At 39.5% G+C, this 21,216-nt stretch overlaps 1 protein-coding gene across 7 annotated transcripts in view; it reads left to right on the top strand.

Moving 5' to 3' along the window:
- The window catches only part of ano1a (anoctamin 1, calcium activated chloride channel a), a 51,851-nt gene that overhangs the window by 16,609 nt on the left and 14,026 nt on the right, over positions 1-21,216 (top strand). For 4 of the 7 annotated variants that reach the window (XM_067494760.1, XM_067494795.1, XM_067494805.1 and 1 more), the window contains 12 exons: positions 6,952-7,050; positions 7,257-7,408; positions 10,269-10,323; positions 10,778-10,829; positions 11,974-12,029; positions 12,264-12,305; positions 14,552-14,616; positions 15,548-15,682; positions 15,964-16,124; positions 16,623-16,708; positions 17,257-17,268; positions 17,393-17,413. In XM_067494760.1, coding sequence (XP_067350861.1) covers positions 6,952-7,050; positions 7,257-7,408; positions 10,269-10,323; positions 10,778-10,829; positions 11,974-12,029; positions 12,264-12,305; positions 14,552-14,616; positions 15,548-15,682; positions 15,964-16,124; positions 16,623-16,708; positions 17,257-17,268; positions 17,393-17,413 — 936 coding nt within the window. Of the gene's footprint in view, positions 1-6,951; positions 7,051-7,256; positions 7,409-10,268; positions 10,324-10,777; positions 10,830-11,973; positions 12,030-12,263; positions 12,306-14,551; positions 14,617-15,547; positions 15,683-15,963; positions 16,125-16,622; positions 16,709-17,256; positions 17,269-17,392; positions 17,414-20,283; positions 20,311-21,216 lie in introns of all 7 variants that reach the window. The other 3 variants (XM_067494778.1, XM_067494768.1, XM_067494786.1) reach the window with 3 other exon arrangements.

A 21,216-nucleotide genomic window follows, 5' to 3' on the forward strand; every position in this document is an offset into this window, starting at 1 on the left:
AGGGGCTCAAAGCTGATCCTTGATGCAGACCCACCTCCACCTTAAACTCCTCCGTCACACCTACAGCACCTCACCACGGTCTTACAGCTCTCATACATGTCCTGCACCACTCTAACATACTTCTCTGCCCCTCCAGACGTCCTCATACAAAATCACAGCTCCTCTCTTGGCCCCCTGTCATACGCTTTATCTAAATCTACAAAGACACAATGCAACTCCCTGTGACCTTCTCTGTATTTCTCCATCAGCATCTTCAAAGCAAATACTGCATCTGCTGTACTCTTTTTAGGCATTAAACCAAATTACTGACCACAAATGCTCACCTTTGCCCTTAGCCTAGTTTCCACTAGTCTTTCCCACAACGTCATTGTTTGGCTCATCAGCTTTATTCCTCTGTAGTTGCCACAGCTTTGCACATCTCCCTTGTTCTTAGAAATCAGCACCAGTACACTTCTCCTCCATTCCTCTGGCATCATCTCACTCTCCAAGATCTTTTTAGACAAACTAGTCAGAAACTCTAATGCCACATCTCCTAGACACTTCCATACCTCCACAGGTATGTCATCAGGACAAACTGCCTTTCCACTCTTCATCCTCTTCAACCTCCTTCTCACTTCACTCTTACTAATTTTGCTACTTCCTGCTCCACACCAGTCACCTCCTCTACTCTTCGTTCTCTTTTCCTCATTCATCAACTGGAAAGTTTCTTTCCATCTTCCCATCACACTCCTGGCACCTGTAGATACATTTCCATCCTTATCTTTATTTAACGCTAACCTGCTGCACATCCCTCCCATCTCTATCTTTTTGTCTCGCAATCCTGTAGAAATCCAGCTCTCCTTTAGGCTCCAACCTAGCATACAAGTCCTCATATGCTTTGTGTTTGCCCTTTGCCACCTCTACCTTTACCTTATACTGCATCTCCCTGTACTCCTGTCTACTCTCTTCAGTGCTCTCAGTGTCCCACTTCTTAGCTAACCTCTTTCTCTTTATAGACTCTTGAACTTCCTCGTTCCACCACCAAGTCTCCTTGTCCACTTTCTTCTTTCTCGAAGACATCCCGAGTACCCTCCTATCTGTCTCCCTGATCAAATTAGCTGTAGTGGTCCAGTCACAATCATCATATCCACATCCTTCTCTGCATCATGTCAACCAACTCTAGATCTGTCATAGTCCCAACATTCAAAGTCCCTACTGTCAGTCCTAGACTCTTAGCTTTCCTCTTCTCTCTCTGCCTACGACCACACCTTCCTCCTCTCCTTCTTCGACCAACACTAGACCAATTTCCAGCGGTACCCTGTGGGTTGTTAACCCGGGACTTTACCGATCCATTATGAAAGTCACTTTCGGTGTGAGTCATGATGCGAATTTTAATTTGGTGTTGTGACAATTTGTACTGAGAAGGACCCAAATGAAGAGAATGTGAGAGCAAATAACTAATAACCCAGTTTCCTGAAAAAATCTCAAGAATTAAACAAAAATTGCTCCTGAGAGGAGGATGTGAAAAGGCTCATGGCAGGTAGTGAATGCTGAACAAAAGACTGAACACAAACTATCAACTTGACTGGGGAACACTAGGGAAATTAACTTAAAGAATACAAGACGCCAAATAGATCAAACGTCGACAACAGGATTGATACATAGTAAACCAAAATATACACTAGCGAAATGGCTCAGGAATAAAATAAGACACGGATGTGAAACATTAAGTAAGTCCATGTATTGGGCAGCTGGTAGAGAATCTAGCTGGACATGGGTGAATACTCCACCTGCAGGCTCCATCCTAGAGACCCTGAGCCTGAGGGCCGGGGGCCGGACAGTATGGCCGAAGCCCTCTGAGGGCCGGACTGGAGGTTTGGCAGGAGGCCGGACTTCCAGCCGGCAATGACGGCCAGCAACGACGGGTGAAGCCCTCCGGGGGCAGGGCGTGGAGATGGGGGGTTCTGGTAACCCAGAGACAGGCAATAAACCCACCATTTGTGGACCAGGCACTGGACCCCAAGGGACATCGGCTGACCTAGGAACCAAGGCGCCTGCTATGCCAGCCCGCTTGGGAACAGGAACCGGCGGTGTGATTGCCGCCCCTGGGAAAGGGGTGGCAACCAGCTCAGGACCAGCAACAGGTGAGATGTTAGCCAACCCGAGGTCAGGAGCAGGATCAAGCTGAACCAAAATCATAGCATAGACCTGGGCGTACCTGTCAGGACCGCTGGCGGGGTCGCTCTGCATGGTAGCAGGAGCTAAGGTGGCGGCGTCGACCCGCCTGGAAACAGGAACAGGACCAGAGGCGAAGGCGGTGTCGACCCGCTCGGACACAGGTACAGGATCAGAACTGGCGGCATACCAACTAGAGAGATTGGCCAGCCCAGAGACAGGACCAAACAGGAACTGGAGCTGGATGAGCGGCAGCTGACCCTGGCATCAGGACAGGATCTGGACGAACAGGGACAGGATAAACAGGGACAGGACAAGAGCCGGAGGCAGCGTCGACCCACTTAGAGACAGGAACAGGAACAGAACTCGAGGCGGTGTCGGCCCACTCAGAGGCAGGAACAGGATCAGAAGCAGAACCAGAAGCAGCATCGGTATCGACACGCTCAAAGATCAAGAACTGGAACAGAACTGGGGCTGGGTGAGGTATTGACCAAGCCAGAGGCAGGAGCCGGAGCAGGATCAGCATTGAGGCCAGGTGTGCAGTTCTGGACAGGGGGAGGCTCTGCTTGTCCAAACTCCGCCCTGAAAGCACCCAAACTGGCCAGTATTTAGGGCAGGGCATGCAGCCTCAACAACCATGATCTGGACCTGATAATCTCCTCCAATTGCTTTGCTGCTGAACAGCGAGCCTCAGGATCCCTGGAGATGGCCATGGTCTCATGAAGATGTAGAAGCAGCTGATGGATGACCGGGTATTGACCTTGTGGGTAAACGTCTGGAGCTGGTATAATTAGAGAGTCAGATTTTGAGGTGGTAGTGGAGAGAGGTTCCTGCTGGGGGGTCTGGAGGAGCTGGCGTGACGGTAACTCCGACATCTGGTTGGTCGGGTCTTATAGCCAACAGTGTTAGTTAGCTGCGGCCCAGATTCAGATTGGAAAGGAGCTGAATCTGACAGGGAGTTGGCACTCTCAGAAGCAGGAAAAGGTAGAACGTGCATCTCTAAAAAACAATGGCCAGGGTTTTAAAAAAAAACAACCTTGAGAGTCTGAAGCCAAAATTCGACTTCTTCTGACAGTCCCATGGAACCCCCCTCCCACACGTCTCAGGCTCCAACATTTGGCAAGATCCTACTGTGACGATTCGTACCGAGAAGGACCCAAATGAAGTGAATGTGAGAGCGAGTAACTAATAACCCAGTTTATTGAAAAAATCTTAAAAATGAAACAAAAATTGGGCTCATGGCAGGTAGTGAATGCTGAACAAAAGACTAAACACAAACTATCAACTCGACTGAACACTAGGGAAATTAACTTACAAAATTAAATTAAAAGAAAACAAGACGCCAAACAGATCAAATGTCGACAACAGGAGTGATACATAATAAACCAAAATATACACTAGCGAATCGGCTCAGGAATAAGATAAGACACTGATGTGAAACATAAACTACCAAAGCAAAATGAACACATGGAAAAAGACTAAGAAGACTAACAAACAGAAACACACCAAACGTCAGACCAAAAGTTGCTTGGTACTAGAGTCCAATTCACAGGAGCCAGGACTGCTCGGGTCAGGTAAATCAAGAGTTCGACATGTTGGCAAGGAGAGAGATGAAGATCTTGCAACAAATTGTGGGGAAAGCTGGACCTAAATAGTGAGGGGAACAGGACTAGGAACAAGAAGCGGGGCTACAAAAAGTCCAAAGGGAGGAAGTGTAACTGGGGTTTAACATCGGATTCCCTTCCTGACACAACCCTCTGCATTTATCCAGACTAGGGACTGGCACAAGAAGACACTGGCTTGTGTACCCTTGCGGTTGCATTTTTAATGTTACAGCTGATAATGACATAATTTATATTATGTGTTATCATATGTTTTGAACAGTTACAATTTCAATTACGTTATGCACTGCCTTTTTTTGTGTTATGTTAATACTGATTTTCTTTAATTAATCTGAATCTAATATAGTTTTCAAATTTGGTGGTACACAATAAAGGTAGACAATTTGCCTCTCTGTGTGTGTGTGTGTGTGTGTGTGTGTGTGTGTGTGTGTGTGTGTGTGTGAAACTGTGTACTATTTTCAATATTCAAATCAGGTGTTTTTTTTTTGATGATTAAAATTCAACTGAAGTCAATTGAAACAATTTAGTTTGTCTGTTTATTAACCTGCAGGGGAGGTGTAATGTTTACATTTTAATAATGTAATAAAAGGACATTAAATAAGTTGTTTGGCTTCTGGGTTGGTCAGATACATTTTTTTAAGTTAATCCACATCTTTGAACTGACTCCGGACCATTAATTTGACATTGTAATGTTTATGTTTCTTTTTATATCATCTAAACTTGGATATTTACTCGACTACATTCCTAGTAAATCTTTGGAACTCTATGTGGATTTGCTACGTGAGTGGACCCATGTATACACGGACATTTGTTTTGGTTAACAGCACAGAGGTAAACAGAGCTTTTTTCATTTATTATTCACGTTTCTTTAGAAAAGACCAGTGAAACATTTACAGTGGATCGTCCATTAAACCTTTGACATAAAGCAGAGTGATTTTTAAAAGCTTTTAGAAAATTGAATTTGTAATAATGGAAGCTCAATGTGTCATTGCATGTCATTCTAAATGGCTTGAAAATGTGGGGGCAAAATTTGAAGACAGTTTCCTGTAGAAACCTGGGCGACTGTGGTGCAGGAAGGTAGAGCGGTTGTCCACCAATCTCACAATTGTTGGTTCAATCCCCGTCTCCTCCGGTCACATGTCGAAGTGTCCTTGAGCAAGACACTGAACCCAAACTTAGTTGCTACCGGTGAGTGTTGGCAAGCTACATAGCAGCTCCCCCATCGGTGTATGAGTGTGTGTGTGATTGTGTGTGTGAATGGGTAAATAAGAAGCAGTGTAAAGCGCTTTGAGTGCCAATAGGTAGAAAAGCGCTATATAAGTGCAGAACATTTAGAGATGTATGGAAGCTTAAGTGTGCCAATAAAATTACAGACTTTCTCAGGAAAATTATCAATGGCATGACGCAGGATTTCTCAGACTAAATATTAGGACCACTAAAGAACCACTAGGACCACTAAAGAACTGCCTACCTTTTCTACTAAAGAAAAAATATTAAAATTAAAATTAAAATTTTAAGTTGAGCCACTCAAGCAAGCAAACTGATAAAAAAAATGATAATTCAAGGAAAATGACAAACCTCTATACGTGCATAAAAGAAAAAAAAACAATATTGAGAGTTTTTGGCCCTCTACCTACTAAATATAACCTGTATGAATCAGAGACAACTGATAGCCAGTCAGTAGGATCTACTGGTTTACCAAAACTAGTGTTATTTTTAAAGCAGCAGGACAGCACTGGTATGCACTGTCCTTTTATGAGGATACAAATCTTAGCCAGCTAACCAAATTTATCTGAGGCTAGCTGAGTTTGCTAACAAGACAAATAACAAACAAACTTGCTAAAACCTTGTTGTTAGACCTTCCCCCACTCACACTTCATCACAAACAAATGCCTTGAGAGTGCGTGTGTGATTGTGATTTCGAATGGGTGAATAAGATGCAGTGTGAAGCACTTTGAATGCCAATAGGTAGAAAAGCATTACATAGGTGAAAACCGTTTACCATTTACCATGTACTTACCTTATTGTTTGACAGTTTTCTTTCTCTTTTGACTTCTCTTACGTTTTTTCTGCCCCACTAGGATAAGTTTCTTTTTAATGCCATAACACTGTTTTCAATTAATATTCGTAATAATATGTGTAGCTGTCAATCATTTCCCTCATACCTGTCGTGTCACTACCTGCACGACAGTGCAGTCCACCGATTTTGACTTAATTATGCCACAATAACACTAGCCAGAGTTTTCATCATTGGAACCAAATGTATTTATTTTTAAGCACATAAGGGATTCTTTAAACCCCCGACAGAGCTGCAGATAAAGACAGGTAACTTTAATTATCCTCAGATGTGGCACTGGGGCCCCCTGGTGGCTTGGGGGCCATATACATTTGCATACTCCGCATATAGCAATAAACTAGCAAAGATTGTCACACTGGACAGTTTATATATAAATGCTGTTTTCATCAACTATCACAGATTTCTAGTCTCTGAAAGTCTCAAAGTAGCAAACACCTGATGACTGTTGTTTTTCCCAAATTTAATCTGGATTCTTTTTGTTTCATAGCAACATATTTGCAATTTTAATTCTTACCAGAAGCAGGCTTGTTTTTTGGTTTAGTCATTTTAAAAACGATAGCACGTTAGATTTAAATGTGACTATAGAAAAATGTCCATTGTTTCATGCTACACTCTATTTTTTATATTGTTGCATTATAAATCACACTCTTTTTGGCAGTACAATGCATTTTTTTCACATAGTGCTGAATATTAATATAAAATATGTACCGTACTTATATCTTTATAAAGCACTACATTGTATGCAATATTGCATTATTGTGTTCAATATTTGACATATATCTCTGGACAAAACAAACTATTTAAAATAGTTTGAATTTGTTGTTCTGTATTTCTGTATTCAGACAGGTCAGTGTGCCAATCTGAAGGGTGTGAAGTGAGTCTGGCAGTGTAGGAGTAGTTTTACATAACAGTAGAAGCTGCAGAGGCAATGCTACATATTTAGCAGTAAAGACATAAAGACAAGACAGAGTTTGTGCTGAAGTGAGGATACAAGACAGATGAGCTTTTATTTTTTTATATTTTGGGGAGACAACTGTTTCTGCAGTAGGTACATAGAGAATATATTTAAATATCCAAACTTTGCTTTTTTTTTTTCAGAGTAAGATCCCTGGAATGGGCTTCTTAAAGATCCACGCTCCTTGGAACATCCTGTGTCGAGAGGCTGAATTCATGAAGCTGAAAATGCCAACAAAGAAGGTACTCCACCAATGAGTATATTCTCCATTTGAATTCGTAATTGAAAGACGATAGAATAAGAATGCATGCAAAACCATAAAAACACTGTGTAGCGCAAACTTCACTAGACATTACAAAACACCTGAATGAATTTGAATGAACTATATGCAGAGCCCTCTCTATTCCAGATTAACACCGATCTTACATCTTTATGACCTCCAACGCAGGTTTACGATGTGAAACAAGGCAGTAATGTGGTGGAGAAGGTCCGCCTGTTCATTCACAAAGTCACAGCTCCTCTCCACCCGAAAGTAGATGCCAACCGACTGCAGAGCATCAAACCGCTTTCTCATCCTTTTACCAGAGAGAAGCAGCATCTGTGAGTAACTCTGCTAACTAACTTTCAGTTGTGAAGACATTTCACATCTCAGGCAGAATGGACAGGGACACTGACAATTTCACTACAAACAATATATTGTTTTCTTTCCTTTTGGCTTATGCCGTGAGTTCAGGGTCGCCACAGCGGATCATTTTTTGCGTGTTGATTTGGCACAGTTTTTACACCAGATGGCCTTCCTTATGCAACCCTCCCCAATTTCTACAGGGCTTGGACCAGGGAATGGGACCGGGGATCAAACCACTGATCCTTTGGTCCATGGACTTACCAACTGATCTACAGCCACCATTCAAACAATATATTGCACAATCTCATTAAGACTCACTAATTTTTGCCCAAATCACCAAAAAAAACCTGACTGTGCAAGGAAATGTTTCCAGTTGGACTATTACCATAAATAATTTTACACTATCTAGTCAAAAACTTGATTGATCTGATATAAAATGTGCTGTTTTATTAGATTTAAACACAAACAAGTAAATGATGACATTTTGAACTTTCATCTGATATACATCTCTGTCATCAGTGTACAGCAAACATCTAAACATCTAAAACTAGACGCCAAGGGCATGTTGAGTTGACTCACATAACCTTGGTTTGGGCCATAAAGACGCACTTGAACACAACGCAAAGACTGCACCTTCTTTAACAGCCACTCTTGGTCTACATAGATGGTTAAAGCTACTTTTAGGCTAATCTAAAAATTGACCGTGTAAGAAGTTTAAAAAAGAATTACAGGTTATGTCAAGCCCTTGGTCTTGTCTCATGCACTGATTTACAAAGTTAAACAGCCCATCACAGTGTTCTCTAACAGACCCCTCTCTATAACTTAATTCACCGAATCGGCTGACAAGCATTCAACTCGAGCTCAACTAGTGCCAACAGGTGGAACAAGCAGCAAAATGTAACACAAAGTTGCTTCCAGAATTTTAAATGCCACTTTCAACCTTGCTTTTTTTTTCGCTATCTCCCTGCAATGTCAATTTACTGAGACACACGTGGTATAAAACACAAGTCAGGAAGCAGCATGGGATGTAACTACACGGTTAAATCTGTGACCCATGCTTCTGTCATAAGTTCATATAGACAGACTTCCAGTAACCAATTTACTACATTACATTGAATTTTTTCACAGATTACCTACGAAACCTAATATTCTACTGAACTAACATGAGACTTTTAAACTGATCTCACAACAGATGAAACCTGTCACCATGGTAACTGTAAGCCTACAACAAATCTAGTAAAAGCCATGGCCTTACCATAATTTTATATAATATATGAATATATACTTACATAATAAAAATACAGAATAATATATGACAAAAAATGTATTGAATGAAAAATCAATTAAGTCAAATCTGACTAAAGCAGGCTACATATTTTAGACAAAGATGGAAAAAAAATAAAAATCAGGTGTTAAAATTGACACTTGTGGCTTTGACTTTTAATTGAAAATTTATCTCACTTTGTGAAAATTTCCAAAAGATCCTGCCACTACCACCTGACCTGCAGACAAACCCAATCCTTCAATCTTTTCACTGTCACCTCAGCCGTCACACCCACTTGGTCACCTGTTGCCCATTCTCTCATCAGCTGCTCAATACCAACACATTTCCTCTGTCTGTGTATTGTGGCCTTTCTTTCTTTGTTCCTGGTTTTACATTGTGTTTTTTACATTTATTTTCCCTCTTTTGCTGACTTCAGCCTTTGCATTTACCTGCATTACTTGCCTGCATTACAAAAAATGAGAATAGTTTGAACTTTTTAACAGTACTAAGTCATACATTGAATTATTACAATTATGCAGCATTGCAGCATTAGCCTTCCTATTTCATGTTCAATTCTGAGGTAGAGGAATTGGAACAAATGGAAGCTTTCAGTGTTGAGACAGCTCTGAGAATTAACAGCCACAGAGGTGTAAATTGGACTAAAAAATCAATCATTCTGACTACACAACAGAAAAGTGTGATGTTCCCCTGCTGCACTGTGCCAAAGCTCTCATCCCTTCACTTCTCCAAAGAGACAAAAATAGTTAGCCTGAATACCAAAATCAATTTACTTAAATGCAAAATGCAACTCATCTACACTGACTAATTGTCCCAACAAGTATAACCGCATTCACAGGTAGTGAATAGAGAGCAGCTGTCAGCTTCTTGATTGTAAGTACTTGAGGTGATACCTTGTTTGTCCATGGATTATCATTTTTCTTACTGTGTTCTGCACAGTGGAATTCACAGCTTTTTTTAAGGCTGAGCACCCAGCCATATTTCTGTGCACTTGTTTCCTCCTCTGAGTGTCTTAAACATCAGCCTGCTGGGATGTATGGAGGAGAGAGTGGGCAGTGGGCAGCTATATTTACATCTCTGACTAATAGCTCCTAGGAGCTGTTCCTCCAATCTAACTCCATTACTCCATTGTCACGCTTCTGAAGCTCACACTTCAAAATCCTTTCATTCTACCAATTATTTTTATATGTACAGAATCAGGCTTTGCCTTTGGCTACACTCTGGACAGGACTCCAGGCCCAACATAGAACGACATACACAGAAAGATGACTGTTCATACGCACAATCTTTGTTCAATATTTATCATAGCCCCCTGAACTGATAAGGAACATTAATAGCCAGAGACAGGTTTGACTGACAAGAAGTTTTCTAGTGCTTCCTCCTCTCATTATTAGTTTGATGTGAAGCAGCAGCCAGTTGGTGCTGAGATGAAATGTCTATTGTTTTAATCACGTCTCTTCTATTTTATTTCCACCAACCACTGTGTAGTACAGTCTGTTGTCTTTCTCTGCACCTGCAATTAAAACTAGATCTGCTATGTTCTTTGTTGTCAGATTTGATCTGTCTGACAGGGACCAGTTCTTTGACAGCAAGACCAGGAGCTCAATAGTAAGTAGATGAATAGAAAATGGTAAATGTTCTGCACTTAAATAGCGCTTTTCTACTTATTGGCACTCAAAGCACCTTACATTGCTTCTTATTCACCCATTCACACACACACTGATGGGAACACTCACCGGGAGCAACTAAGTTGGGGTTCAGTGTCTTGCTCAAGGACACTTTGGCATGTGACTGGAGTAGCAGGGATTGAACCAACAACTGCGAGATTGGTGGACAACCACTCTATCTTCCTATGCCACAGTCTTCCCAATCGATGAAAGGTGGCTAAAAGCGTAATTGTTTAATTCGGAGATGTGACAGCATGGAGTATTGTGTTTGTGTGTATAATTGTTGAGTGAAACAACCACTTCCTCTTTGGTGTGCAGGATTCTCCAGGTTTTATGTCTCTGTAGTCTGTGGCTGCATTGAAAAGTGCTCAGTTTTCTTTCGTTTGTATTCTCAGGTATATGAGGTGGTGAAGAGGACAAAATGTACAAGAGCCAAATATTCAATGGGTAAGACCTCTGCCTCTATTTCACATACCTGAGTCAAATATGGAATTACTATGGCTCCTTTCTTTTTTGTACTGTATCTTTAAAACCACTGTAAAGATTAGATTTGCTCAAATTGGACTGATCTCGATTCTGGTGATGAGATTGATTGGTGATGAACACATGCAGATTGATGCACAAGAGAACAAGGGCATCAAGGGCAGTGAACCTATCCCAGTGTGTCCAGCTCTACCATAATGCCAAACCTTAGCATCCTGTGCAATAATTTTCATTAGTGTAGCAGTTTGGAGCAGGGCAGAGCAGGGCTGAGTGGAGCAGAGTGGATTGATTTTTTTTTAGTTGCAAGTGCAAAAGTACTGTAGTTATTCAAGGGACCTACCCAGTTACTCAGAAAACACTGTCTATCATACACTCCTTCCATTCCGCACTTTTTCCTGTCATTTTAAAACTGAATATATAGTATTTCAAATATTAAAGGTAAATATAAATATTATTAACTTTTGGTAAAGTGGTAAACACATCAGTATTCATTTGAGATTTTAAAGAAAGACAACGAGGATTTCAAAAATCTTGATCTGATAGAAAATGTGCTACAATTAATCACAATATTTCCAGTTTCTGGAAATTATTGAAGTATTGCTGCAGAGTGGGGCAGCACAGTAGTGGATTGGTTAGCACTACCATCTCAGAGCTATAAGGTCGCTTGTTCAAATCCACCTGCCAGCCTCAGCCTTTTGGTGTGTAGTTCCCATGTTCTCCTCTTGCTTGTTTGGGTTCCTTCGGGCACTTTAGTTTCCTCCCACATTCCAAAGACATGCAGGTGATGTTAATGGGTAATGCAGGTGAGGTTAAGAGTTGTCTGTGTTCATCTCTCCGCCTTATTGCAGTTCAACCCTTACTTTGTTGAGTGCATTATCTTTATAACCACATAACCTGGGCAACACAAATAAGGCCTAACTGTAATAAACTGGAACTATCCTTTAAAATATGTTGTTGAACTAAAGAAATTCATGATAGAGCTTTATACTGTATGTTAATGCAGGAAATTCTGCATGGAAATTAGCCTTAATTTTATCAGCTGTCATTATTCTGGGTGTGTATTTGTGTTTATTGGATTATACTCTTTTTAAAATTTGTATCCTGACAGGGATCACCAGTCTACTAGCCAACAGTGTCTACCTTTCTGGTTATCCACTGCATGATGTGAGTATAACCAACAGACTTCAGGGTTTCTTATTGCTCTTCAGTTGCTAATATGAAAATCAACAAAGTACATGTTACTTTGCCATTTTATAAAACAGTCACTGGTGGAGTTTCTAACAAATGGCAACTCAGAATTGTATTTGAAATTAAATGCATTATTCATGTTTGATGACCAGACTGTTCACTGAAAACAAACTGTGCTTGGTGTTTTCTGTATGTTTGTGTTTTTTACAGGGAGACATTGAAGGAGTGAATGCAGAACCTAATGACAGGAAGGTAAGCAGAGCTAGTTGATTATTCAATAAACTGAAGCAGTACAAATCCATTTGGAATTTCCTCTCAGGCTGAAGTTTATTTCACTTCGACTGATGCAGTATTAGTACCTTTCAATTCATATATTTACATCTGTCTTGTCCAGGTTTTAATTTTAAAAATGAGTGAACTGTTGATTTTGATAAAGTTATTTATCCCTGGAACTTTTAGTTTTACAATTTTTTTTTTTTTAATGAAATTTCACTTTTTCATTATATCAGTATTACTGGCAGCCACAAACTTCCACAGCAAGAAGTCCACACATAAATAGTCTTCTCAATACATGTTTTCTAAGGATTAATGTAAAAAAAAAATTTGTAGATATTTATTTTATAAAAAATTTAAATGGTCTGCACTTATATAGCGCTTTTTGGCACTCAAAGCACTTTACACTGCTTCTTATTCACCCATTCGCACTCACAATCACACACACTCACATACCAATTAGGGAGCTTCTATGCAGCATCAGGGGTAAGTGTTGTAAGTGATTTGAGTAAAATTCCTCACAATTAATTTCAAGAAATTCTGAACCAGAATTGTGCAGACTCACAGTGTTCTCAACTGTTACAATAACAGCCACAGTTAAAAATAATGCCATTTCCTTTTAACTTAAAGGGCTTCACAATTATAAGAACTGGACATTTTTAATTTCTAAACTTTCATTTTCCATAAGTATGGTAATAAGTGTATGCTAAAATGAACACATACTGTAAGACAACAATGCACTGCAAATTACAAAAAAAAAACATTCTCATTTTGCCTCCAGTGTTCCTCATAAAGATAAATTAATATGAAACTGTCAGGTAGCGTACGTGATTTTAAAATGGCTTTGCCTCCTCTATATCCCGAGTGTAATACCGTAACACAGTATCTGCTAGAGACTGAAACAGACCAGTCAATTAGTTACACCATTCAGGTATTCTTTATTAAAAATAACTAATGAAGCATCAAAGATTATGAGGATAACATTACGGTTTTGGCATTTTTGTGATATTGCAATTTGAGCCTATGTCAGCTGGAAAGAATATAAAGTAAGAGCTTTGAGTATAAGGGCATTTTCTCCCCTGATAGCATTCTATAATTATAGTGTTTGCTGGGTTTCACTAATGCAATAGCCTAGTCAGGTCCCCCTCTGGTTTGTTCACAGTATTTCTGTAGGATTAAGATCAGATTTGACCCAACTTTTTGACCAAACTGTAGGTGAGCAGCATTGTTCTTCTTGGTGAGCAGTGACTTTCTCAGTGTTCAGTTCAGTGTTCTCCTATTGGTGGACTCATGAACACTGTTATTAGCCACTGCTGGAGGCACACACTCCCTATTATATGTGATTCGTATTTGTTGACTGGAGGGCTTAGCTGTGAGTGTTCTCCATCTGCCTGACAGTCAACTGGTGGAATCCAAATTGTTTTGCAACTTTTTACATCATGGTGGGAATCGAGAATTTTTCATCTAAGCTCGTCAAAAATCCTTAACTGAATTTCCAGTTTTGGGAAATCTAATCACACTTTAGGTCATATATATATAACCAGAAATAAAGACAATTATCAAGAGATCTCAATTGTGTGTGTTTGTTTGTGTATGCGTGTATTGCATGTTTTCTCATGAGCTGCTTCTACCTCAGGGCTTTGCTCCTGTGATTAAAAGCCTTCATTTGTTGTCTTCCAGCTTTCTCCTGCATGTGCCTGTGAATGGACCGTGTGATTGTTTGTGAAAATGTTGCACCATTTCACACTGATTTATGTGCTTGTTTCCTACTGTGTGTTTACTAGTAGTGGGAGCAGAGCACATACACAAAAACAAATCCCATTAGCTTTCTGATTAAAATTGTAATGGTCGTATTATGCGGCACTTATTATCTTATACATGTTTGACCACATTATACTAAATCACAATAGAAAACTTAACACTTAGCCATGCAAAAACAAGCACTTTCATAATCAAGTAATAATTAAATAATATATATGCAAATGTAGCAAAAACACTTTCTTTGCTACTGATTGATTGCTATTTGTCGAGAATTGTATTTTGTTTTAACATTATACAGTATACAATACAAAGCTTAATACAGTTCTAAAATACAAAGTATAATACCTAAGATTTATTTACACATAACATGGAAATGATTACAGATAATGGTTTGTTTCTAATTTACATTACGACACAATATATGATCATTTACAGTTGTTGGTGACTCTTACTTGGCTTCACAGTTGTTGTACGAGGAGTGGGCCTGCTACAGTGTCTTCTACAAGTACCAGCCCATTGGACTCATCAGGTCAGATCTATAGTGTCCTGTCACACACGTCAGGTGAATTACAGACACATTTCCTTCAGCTTTACGTTTGTCGTGGCTGGTTCTCTCTGCACAACTGGAATAACTGCCTTTACCAGCCAACGAGCAAGAAAGAGAGAGAAGGACTGTCACTCACTTTCACTGACACTCTTATACAGAACAACAGACATGGGAGTATGACCAAAATCTGAAGTCGTGTCTATTGAACACATTGTTGTCAGGGACCAGAATCTGATGCATCATCCTAGAGATGCCATTCAGTGGCAACTGGTGTTGATTGAGGTTTTTAAAAGATGGTTTGCCTTGTATCTAAAGGCTTCTTCCGTTCTCACTGACTGGTCAGAAGTTCCACGTACATTTCTGTCCCATAGGAGGTAAGACATTCAAGTCCAGTTGCCACAAAGTAGCACCTTCTGGATAAACACAATTTGGATGACTTGGAATCTCCACAGATGATGCACTCATAGTTATACTATGTATTTTGTTAATACCAAAACATTATATCAAGAATTTAACAGGTGTTACAAAACTATTTCATTGGATCACTGCATAAAGGAGATGATTTCCAAAAGACAGATGAATGGGACACACCTTAAAAAATGCCTTTTTGTCAATCCACTCCACTCCTCCCTGTCCTTTAGGTATTAGGGATTATAAAATTATAGTATATTACAGTAAATATAAATGTTACAAACCTTACCAGTCAAGCAACCACTATGCCAAAAGAGAGTCTCTTTGGAATTTTTTTCAAGACTTTATTTTCTTGTTGTTCATCTTTATGTCAATTCTCTCATTATGCTGGAATCAGGAGCTTGCTAGAGTCTACTAAACTTTCTTAAAAAAGTATAGCTTTAATGTGTTGGCGTTTGGCTGTATATGAATAATCTGTCATCTTTGGTATCTCCTTCCACAGGAAGTATTTTGGGGAGAAGGTCGGACTGTATTTTGCCTGGTTAGGAGTCTACACACAGATGCTGATCCCTGCAGCCATCATTGGAGTCATTGTATTCCTCTATGGCTGTGCCACTGTTGATGAAAACATACCTAGGTATAGGACTTATGGTAACACACACACGTACTTGCAGACATGTTTGCTTTTCATCTACTGCAGTGTCATCAGTCTGAAGCTAACTACACCTGAACCTTTGTAGGTGGATGGAAATGAGAGGTGTTCAGTCTGGATATTGAGAATCAAAACAGAGCTGCTGTAAAAAAATAAAATAATTGCTTCAGTCTCCACATTTAACATATTTTTTGTTTTTTTGTTTTTGTTTTTCCATTCACCTGGAGCTGAATGCTCTACATCCTCATTTGCCTCTGTGGTTTCAGTATGGAGATTTGTGATGAGAGGAACAACATCACCATGTGTCCGCTGTGCGACCGTGTTTGCAGCTACTGGAAGCTGGAGACTGCGTGTGGTACAGCACGAGCCAGCCACCTGTTTGACAACCCGGCTACTGTCTTTTTCTCTATCTTTATGGCTCTGTGGGGTAAGGACATCTTATCACACACACAAGGTACCATAAAGACAAGTAAAGTGTTACAAATAGAGACAGCTAAGCATTGCTAATAGATTCCATTTCCCTTCAGTACAGCTATGGGAGCAAAGATGGCGAATGCACCTTACGTACACATAGAATTTACAGTACAATAGGAATCGACACAGGAAAATCCTGAGTAAACACACAGCTTGTCCTCTTCTGATGTCCTGCCAAATCACATTGCCATCTGTTAACAGCATCAGTTAGGGTTATGGAAGTCAGAACATTACTGACAGCTTGTGTCAGTCATATTTACCATGTAATAACCATTTATAATAAAAATCATGTTAGCACATCACTTCATGTTTATCTTTGCAGATATTTTAGATACAGATTTTATATGTACAGAAACATTACCAATTGGAAAAAATTCCAAGTTTACGTGTAAGTCATAGACATGTAACGTGTGTTTTTGAGCTCACTTGCTGTAAATGCTTGGTTATGTAGCCGTTCTCTTCATGGAGCACTGGAAGAGACGACAGATGCGACTCAACTATGTCTGGGACTTGACAGGCTTTGGAGAGGAGGAACAGGTAAGACAAGGACACAAATTATTTATGTTTTCTGATTTTACAGTTTTTTTCTTTCTGGGATCTGACCATTTTTGTATCTGTGCCAATTTACAGACATTTACATTGCCAACATAACACATTACTATTACAGGTAGACATCAAATAATATAATGCTACATATCACAAAGATTTTAGGTTTTAGATTGTGACAGATTTAATGTTCTAAAAACAAGATTATTGCATCTTAGTGATGTAGTAAAATCCATCTTTAGATTGTTTTATCAGTGGCTGATTAGGTAATGCAGGTATGCATATAAAGTAGCTCCTCTGTCTTTTGTGTGCCCTGTAATGAGTCAGCTCTCAGCAAGGATTTTCCCACACAAACATCATGGCCTCAGACATCAGTACCGAATGTTCTTTTTGTTAAATCACGATGAAATGAAACACTGCACTGCCACTTATATGAATATTTTATTTTCCTTAATTACTCTAAAAGTTTGAATCTTCTGACAAAATGACTTACTGACGTGTATTGTCCATGTGCTTTATGTGTGTGGTGTATTTTGCAGGAAGAACACAAGGTTTGGATCCAAATTGCTTTACTTTTTGCTGTCCCTCATAATTTAACTTACCATCTTTCTTTTTGATTAACTGTTTTAGATCTGTTCTGCGGCCACTTTTAACACTAAATGTTTCTCCCTCAAGGTGTCTAACGATCTAACTGAGGTGTTTTCACTGGACATCTTCATCTTTTTGCTCATGTGTCCTGTTTTTCTGGAGCTCTTCTGTTTCTCTCTGAGGTCCATCCTGGTGTTCATATTCATGCAGCCACTCAGCACAACACAGTTACTGTTTTTTTTTTTATTTCCACTGCTATCGGTCTTGTTCTAGCATGTACCTTACTTTGCAATTTAGAATGGTCACTGTATTTTGGCTCTAGGTGACTGAAGTTTCCAATAGGTTCTATTAATGGTACACTTTAGGCAGTAGTTGTTAAGGCAGACCCTAATGTACTACAGTACCTATGGTTTTGAGCCACTTTACCTGCTCTAGTATACAGGTGCTGGTCAAATAATTAGAATATCTTGACAAAGGTGATGTATTTCACTAACTCTATTCAAAAAGTGAAACTTGTATAATGTATACATACATTCCACACAGACTGATATAGTTCAAGTCTTTATTTCTTTTGATTTTGATGATTATAACTGACAACTAATGAAAACCCCAAATTCAGTATCTCAGAAAACTTAAAAATTACTTAAGACCAATACAAAGAAAGGATTTTTCCACACTCTAATCAGCTAATTAACTCAAAACACTTGCAAATGCCTTTAAATGGTCTCTCAGTCTAGTTCTGTAGGCTACACAATTATGGGGAAGACTGCTGATTTGACAGTTGTCCAAAGGACGACCATTGACACCTTGCACAAGGAGGGCAAGACACAAAAGGTCATTGCAAAAGAGGCTGGCTGTTCACAGAGCTCTGTGTCCAAGCAAATTAATATAGAGGCAAAGGGAAAGAAAATATGTGGTAGAAAAAAAGGGGACAAGCAATAGGGATAACTGCACCTTGTGTGGGGGAGATTCACAAAGAGTGGACTGCAGCTGGAGTCAGTGCTTCAAGAACCACTACGCACAGACGTTTGCAAGACCTGGGTTTCAGCTGTCGCATTCCTTGTGTCAAGCCACTCTTGAACAACAGACAGTGTCAGAAGCGTCTCGCCTGGGCTAAATACAAAAAGGACTGGACTGCTGCTGAGTGGTCCAAAGTTATGTTCTCTGATGAAAGTAAATTTTGCATTTTCTTTGGAAATCAGGGTCCCAGAGTCTGGAGGAAGAGAGGAGAGGCACAGAATCCATGTTGCTTGAGGTCCAGTGTATAGTTTCCACAGTCAGTGATGGTTTGTTGCCATGTCATCTGCTGATATTGCTCCACTTAGTTTTCTGAGGTCCAAGCTATATACCAGGACATTTTAGAGCAGTTCATGCTTCCTGCTGCTGACCAACTTTATGGAGATGCAGATTTCATTTTCCAACAGGACTTGTCACCTGCACACAGTGCCAAATCTACCAGTACCTGGTTTAAGGACCATGGTATCCCTGTTCTTGATTGGTCAGCAAACTCGCCTGACCTTAACCTCATAGAAAATTTATGGGGCATTGTGAAGAGGAAGATGCGATATACCGGACCCAACAATGCAGAAGAGCTGAAGGCCACTATCAGAGCAACCTGGGCTCTCACAACACCTGAGCAGTGCCACAGACTGATCGACTCCATGCCACATTGCTGCAGTACTTCAGGCAAAAGGAGCCCAACTAAGTATTGAGTGCTCTACATGCTCATACTTTTCATGTTCATAATTTCCAGTTGGCCAAGATTTCTAAAAATCCTTTCTTTGTATTGGTCTTAAGTAATATTCTAATTTTCTGAGATACTGAATTTGGGGTTTTCATTAGTTGTCAGTTATAATCATTAGTGATGGGTGGATCGATACCAAAAATTAGTGAGTTATGATGAATTAGTAAAATACATCAACTTTGGCAAGATATTCTAATTATTTGACCAGCACCTGTATGTCCAGCTCACTCACATGGACAAGGAAGACAGGGCTATGTTAAACCAAAAAATTTTAAAAAGCTATAACTGTTCAAAAGTTACTAATCCTAATTAATATATTTATATTACTTTCATGTTTCTACCATTTAACTCTTTACCCTCTTCACCTCATATTTTTGGTTTTCTGCTGCTTTGATTTAGTTTTACAGCTGCAATCCAATCAAATTTGATATCACATACAAAAAATCACTAATCAGAATTTTTCCTCAAGAAGCCGTACAATCTGTAACAACCAAAACACTGTCTGTACTTAGACTCTCGAATCAGCTAAGACAAAAACTACTCAAAAATTCACTAATAGGAAATGAGTGGAAGAAACCTAAGGGAGAGCTTTGTTCTGAAATAAGCAAGACTGTCCCTGAAAAAGACATGGCATGGCGGCATATGCTGCTCCAAAACCCGTATATATAACTCTCAACAATGGAGCCTTTACAGATGTGTAAGTCTCCGATGCTGTGTGCTTTAATGAACCTTGATATCATGACGGATACTGTCTTTTTAACTGTGTCCAAATAACAAGTCAGATGGGCATTCTCTTCTTTAGCCTGGAAGACACAGCATACAATTTTAATTTGTCAGACCCATGGACAAGTTTTGTACTTCACCTCAGTCCTTTTCAAATTAAGTCTTGTTTATATATGTTTTTTTCTTTGCATGGTAGAGTTGTAACTTATATTTGGGGATGCAGAGACAAACTGTGTTCACTCACTGTGGTCTTCAGAGGTGTTCTGAAAATCTATCGTTACTTTGAATATGAAAACAAGAAACATTTTAAACAATCCAAGTCTGAGTAGAAATAGCTCAAAATCCCAGCCATGACATCAGCCTCCCTTCATACACTGCAAATCAAGGCTTTGCCTGCTGGTTGCTGGTGAGTCTTTACAATCAATTATGTTATTTCCTCTTTGTTAAATCAGGTTATATCTGCATCCGTCCTTTTATCTGTTTATACTCTGTCTGTCCATTCCTACATTAGCTTTACACATGGACCCCCAAGCCAAAAGTAACTGTCTAACACTCAGCTTTGTTTTCTAGAAATTCAGTTTCATTTGTACACACAGCACTTTCTCATCCCTCTTGGCTGACTGCAGACACTAATACTCTAACTGTACACATGCGCTTACTTTTTGCTGAATATTACATAACATCACATATTAATATTGTATTTTTCTCATCATGAAAGGATTATTGTTCAAAGATACAAATTATACAGCTCACATCATGGGGGTATTAAAAGGTGGATTTGGGAAGGTAAACGCATATTTGCAAAACAGGTCCAAATCTGGACACAGAGATAATACTAAGCCTGTGTAGAAACATGTATATTTTCACAAAATGTCAGGTCCTTTAATGTTACGGTGCGCAACATTCTTCCACATTTTTTAATAGATATATGCTTAAACCCTAATCTAAATGTGGAGAGGTGTTTCAGAACCCTCCTGTGACAGAGACTTATTAAACAATACTGGCAGCAGTGTAGAGATATTCACTCAAAGTTTTCATTCAAAGGGAGCGAGGCTCACCCTTCTGACCAATCGAGAAAAGCAACAATTTCTGCTTAAATAGCAAATTTATTAGCATACTTATTTATTATAATTTTGATAACTACAACTACACGAAGGGCTGTGCAGAGCGTAGTGGAGCATAACAAGTAATGTAAAGTTTTTTTAGAGCAGGGAGAGGCATGACTGGTAGTAGAGATGAGTAGATGAGTAGAGAGGATTGATTTTACATATTATATTTAAGTTGCAAACTGTAGTTTTCAAGTTGTGAATAAGGTTGAAGTTATTGGCTTTTATTCACAGCAAACTCAAACTCAGTTCAAACTTGAGTTCAAAAGCTTGACTTCCATTGATATTGGAATAGCACAACAATACCCCAAATCAACTGTTAACTCAAATTACGGTTT

Source organism: Channa argus, chromosome 2, assembly GCF_033026475.1.
Source record: "Channa argus isolate prfri chromosome 2, Channa argus male v1.0, whole genome shotgun sequence".
In the NCBI taxonomy this organism is placed as follows: domain Eukaryota; kingdom Metazoa; phylum Chordata; class Actinopteri; order Anabantiformes; family Channidae; genus Channa; species Channa argus.